At 47.8% G+C, this 4,962-nt stretch overlaps 3 protein-coding genes across 3 annotated transcripts; all 3 read left to right on the top strand.

Annotated features, from left to right (window-relative positions):
• Nucleotides 1-432: 432 nt before the first annotated feature.
• Nucleotides 433-1,959, top strand: TEOVI_000883300 (uncharacterized protein; the record flags this gene model as incomplete). Its single annotated transcript, XM_067221412.1, has 1 exon — nucleotides 433-1,959. The coding sequence occupies one exon, from the start codon at nucleotides 433-435 to the stop codon at nucleotides 1,957-1,959; it is 1,527 nt and encodes a 508-aa protein (XP_067077513.1).
• Nucleotides 1,960-2,746: 787 nt separating this feature from the next.
• TEOVI_000883200 (uncharacterized protein) lies at nucleotides 2,747-3,436 on the top strand (the record flags this gene model as incomplete). The annotated part of the gene is made up of 1 exon (XM_067221411.1): nucleotides 2,747-3,436. One exon carries the CDS (start codon nucleotides 2,747-2,749, stop codon nucleotides 3,434-3,436), a length of 690 nt encoding a protein of 229 aa, XP_067077512.1.
• A 310-nt stretch (nucleotides 3,437-3,746) lies between these two features.
• Nucleotides 3,747-4,886, top strand: TEOVI_000883100 (uncharacterized protein; the record flags this gene model as incomplete). Its single annotated transcript, XM_067221410.1, has 1 exon — nucleotides 3,747-4,886. One exon carries the CDS (start codon nucleotides 3,747-3,749, stop codon nucleotides 4,884-4,886), a length of 1,140 nt encoding a protein of 379 aa, XP_067077511.1.
• Nucleotides 4,887-4,962: the final 76 nt, after the last annotated feature.

Below are 4,962 nucleotides of genomic sequence, written 5' to 3'. Positions count from 1 at the left end.
ATATATATATATATACGTATTGGCATGGTTAAAAGACCATTTTTGATTACTGTGATGTGTGTTAATTGCACTGCAACCATATCAGAACCCGTACGACCGAAACCCCCTCATTTTTACTGCACATGTACACATATTTATATATAAGCGCCCAGTGTTTAAGGTTTAACAACCTCCCTTAGATTTTGTAGGTCGTGTCTTTTCGTTTAATGGGCAATATATATGTATGTACATGCTTGCATACATGCTTTGCGTATGTGCAATATGCTGAGGCATTAACAAGCCCCCATACTCGCGAGCTGTAACTTTCTGTCTTCCCATCCTCCTCCTTTTCCTCCCCCTTTCTTTTTTCTTTTATGATTCCACCACCCTTTGATGAGTATGGCTGTTGTGCGTATTTGAATAGTCGCTTCAGGTTCGCATTAGGGGATATCTATGAAAAGCGCAAATGTACCCACAGAAAATGTGTTGTCACAAATCACCCATTTGACTCCTGTTGATGTTTCGGAACTTCTTGTGCGTCGTGGGGGTGTCGAGCCTGTTATTTCACCACCTCGCGCTGGGGTATACTTCGGGCAGCTGCCTCATGGTTTTGGGCGAATGGTGAGTGAAACGAAAAAACATTGCCTTCATTGGTCCTCGCATGATGTCACGCGGTCCCCAGCTGTTTGTTTTCCGGTTGTGGGTGACATTCTCCGGCGTGAGAAGAGGAGCGAAATGATACAACTTACTCATAAAGATGGCGCAACCTCCTTTTTCGCTCCACAAAAACGCGAGCGCGGACGCATTGAAGCATTGTTGTTCTTGGGGAGTGCTGAAGGCGGCCACACTCAAATGTTTCGACCCGTACACAACTCGTGGAGTTTTCATGCACAGATGCTGACAGGAACTGAGCGCAACGGCCTCTGTACCACTTCTCAGTTTATGGAATTATTCTTAAAGAAGCTCGTGATGTGGGTTTTCTATTATCTCGCACGCACTTCAGCTACATATATCACTATCTATAATTTGGAAATGGCCTTTCCTATACTGACTGCAATATCTTTGCAAGACCGTCGCTACCTTGTGGAGGAGGCGGCGAATCGTTTTGCGCTGGGGATGCTATCCTACTACGATGATCGTATTATATGCCGGCAGCGTCCTCCCGTAAATGCAGTCTTATTGCTTTCAACGGAAGAGTTACGTAGTGTGACCTCTGTTGAGCAAGCGTCCGCTGCTTTCATATATCGTTGCCAAATGAAACATAACACCATATTGAGCGCATTGCAGTACATTATCGAATATTGGGGTAAACGAAGCACTGTCTTTAGATCTTCAGTAATCCAGCAAGCGGTTTCCATTATTCTGTCGCATGTGTCGTGCACGTACTCTTTGCTCCCAGCGTTGGGAGCCAAATCGTGGATTCGAACCTGTACCTTCAGACACATGCTTTTACTGCTTTCACAACGTGGAGAGACCCTTGCCACAAGCATTGTCTCAACTCTTCGAAGTTCGAGACCCCTGAAAGCATCGCGTTGTGCTGAATTTAGTAAAATGTTGGAGCAACTTGTGCTAACCGAGCCTCTCGCTGTTGGGCCGGTCAGTGACACTTCAGAAATGCACGAAGTAGAGGATGTTTTCTTTCTCGAATCCGTCACCCTGGAATCCAATCCAAATACCAAGACGGTGTGGAAGGCGGAAAAGAATACGTTCCGCTTCGCATCGGTGCCGTCTGCCGATATTCCGTCCGTATCCGATAAACAGCTAATAAGTAATAGCGCTGATCTGTTGTTCGCGACCGCGTTGTATTCTTGCGGTCGATTACAATTCTCTTTGCCACTGCTAAAATGCGCACATGCGAAGGCGGAAACGTGTCTCAAATTGCATCTCGGCGGAGATCTTTTCGTGGACTCCGATAGTGATTCTGAAAAGGTCGTGTGGCGCTCTCTGAGGATGGGTAGACGAAGACGTAAAGGTTATTAACCGCATGATACGAACCCTCGCAGGGAAGGAGAGGGTATGTGAACTTCTTGTATTTGTTATTTTTTCCCACAGCGATGCGCTGGGAAAATACGGTGGCATAACCTCCCGTGACATTTCCGGGCGCGCCTCTATTATTGGCGGCCACTGAGTTGAAAGCAGTAGGTAACATCTCGTACATGAGATTTGCAAACTCCGTAGGAATGGGCGCGTGTCTGCTGTAGTGCGGCGTGCACAAGACTCTGGGTTGATGCTGGTTGACTTTTCCAGTGTCAAAAGCGCAGAACTATTTCAGGCAGCAGACAAAGACACACCGTTTGGTGTAGTTTCAAGAGAGGATCTGCAAGCAGTGTGTTTTTCATTGTTGGAATTTGTTGTGTGACGGTTCGACCAACACTGTGCTCGGTGTGCTGGAAAATTTCCATTTATTGAAGGCCCGCAGCGGATTGTGCAAATATTGTTGGCATTGCTATGAAAGTGCGTGGGGTTAACCAAGACGATGAAAAAGAGAGAGAGAGATGCGGCTCAGAGGGAACAGGGCTTAGGCGCCACCTCGGCGTGTGCTAACGAGTTTCACTCGTTAGAGATTACCGAAGAAAAGTATGTTGATGAGTAAGTTCGGCTATTTCACTTGCTGTATCCCCGTCAACACATTGATATATATCTACTTGTGTATTATTTTTTTAAATGTTTGCACTACTTGTGCGCTCTTTTGCTGCACAATGGTGAATTTCTTTCACACACGCACGTCATGCCGTTAGGACGGAAACGAACAAACTAACGAGAAAGAATGCGTTTGACAAGTAGAGGGAGTCACAATTCTTCACAAGTGGTGTATCTTCTCGACACCAGGGAATTTATCACAGACTGTTCCACTGTTCGGCAGGTAACCCATTTCGCGCATGTGCACCGTCTCGGAAGTCCTCTTTGGCTTAGCTGTGAACTTGCGTCTGCTCTCGGTCTGACGCTGCGTTACATGTGCAGCCCTCTAAACATTTGGTCCCCTCTAACCGGGGAGAGTTTTGTCCAACTTGCATCATCACCCGCGCTAGCACGCGATACATTGTATAAGTTCCCAATAAACAAGGAGTTCCTTGCGCCTGGGGGCGTTTTGCCACACAATTCAGGTGAAGGCAGCTTGATGGCGTTGTCGGCTGCGGCATCTTCCGATGGTAAACCGCGTTGGTACAACATACCCAAAGATGTAAGTCATCTATTCGTCCTGCCCAAGAACTTGTGCCAACTAAGTGTCCCCGTGCATCGTGGAGGCTTTCGCCCACGGCCATTTAATCTATGGGTTTCCACTGTAATTGCGGTTCGTATGGGCGGCTTGGCTGAAGCAGTAAAGACGGTTCGTACACCGAGTTCTTTTATGACTTTGGTTAATGCTGACCAAATGTACCCAAGCGCACTACTAGCGGAGAAGGAACTCGAATGCGTACTTCTCATGCGTAAAGAAGGGAGGTTAGGTGAAATGTGAGAATACGCCAACAAATCCAGTCTTTTCGGGCGCTGGTTTACACGCACAGACGCATATATATATATATGTGCATGTTCCTTACATTCGTAATCCTTGCAAACGTTCTTCCGCCTATCTTTTTCTCCCACCTCGACCGCTTCATCCAACTGATCTTCCGCACCTTTTACCGATTCACCACTTCCCTCTCATTATTTATTGTGTATCGTCCTCGCCACTATAATCAATCTCACGTCTGTGTGTGTTTGTGTGCGCCAATGGAATCGACGTAAGTAGCACCGCAGAGTGAGAAAGCAGGTGTTTGGCTACAGTTATGCCACGAACGTTCTATAGGAGGACTGCGACTCTCTGCGTTTCCGCCGCTGTTGCCACCTTCACCAGGCGTTCTTCCGTGTGGCTGCAAGAACTGTCATCTCCTGTGAGTGGTTCTGAGCAACTTCTAGCATGCATGGACTTTTTAGATGCACACAAAGGGCAGTGGCGCATCGAAAGTACAAGTTTTCCGCCACCAGCGAAGTTAGAGAGCGTAGGGAATGAACCGGGGTTGCAGGTACTTCGGCTAAGCACAACGTACACCGCCGTGTCTAATGGTGGTCGAGGAGTGCCAGTTCTTCGTCTCATTGGTTACCTTCCTGGGGTGGCTCCTGAGGAAGTTCACCGCCACATGACAGATCTCAAGCTGCGACGGCAATGGGACCACAATTACACAATGTTTTGTCGATGGGACGACGGCACGCGGATGTTTATTGACCCGTTGGGTCTTATACGGCGCCCCATGGAGCATGTGACACGCAAAACTCCGGTTTGTGAGGGTGACAGATGTCTCTTGTTGCCAGATGTCACCAGTTGCGTTGTCGACAGCGGTTGGTTTGCCCACAGGGTGGGGAACTCGCTGTTGGAAAAATTTGGAATCGCAGAGCGCCTATTTATTTATCAACGTCGTTCCTTGTGTTACACAAAGCAAGGGGGGGCCGACGCCAATCCGCTGAGAATGTATGATGTCCTCTATAGTGGAGATGGCGAGATGCTAAACCATGCGCGGACACAGTCTGAGCGGTTTGCCGAGTGGATGCGGTCATGCAGCGGAGGGCGGAAGGTTTCTCTTGTTTCTATGAATTATCAACACGTACTTATCGTCCCTATTTCTGATGTCACAGCTCAAGTTTGGAAGCAACCGGATCGCTTGTCGTTTGGTGGGAGTATGGTGAGCGAAGAGAACACAAAGGCAGTGTATAATCTTTTCATGGAGACTACCAGTCATTTCAAAGAAACCCGGAAACTGGACGGGACTCTTGTGGTGATGACATCTGCGAACGACGCCAGCATCCCAAGTCACATTCCAATGTGGCTTCAACGAAAACTGACTTCAGTCTTCTCGACCTACGTGTATCAGCAACTCCTCGAAGCGATACTGTCGAAAAGAAGGGATCTAAACAGTGAGGGTAAGTTCTAGGAGTAGTGTTTCCTTCCGGTGTACTGCCTTTGTAACTACATTTGTCTTACACCGCACATGGCTCGGGTACGAGCGA

This window comes from Trypanosoma equiperdum (genome assembly GCF_001457755.1).
Source record: "Trypanosoma equiperdum strain OVI genome assembly, contig: ctg_1434, whole genome shotgun sequence".
Taxonomy (NCBI): domain Eukaryota; phylum Euglenozoa; class Kinetoplastea; order Trypanosomatida; family Trypanosomatidae; genus Trypanosoma; species Trypanosoma equiperdum.
This window is presented reverse-complemented; position numbering and strand designations above follow the sequence as displayed.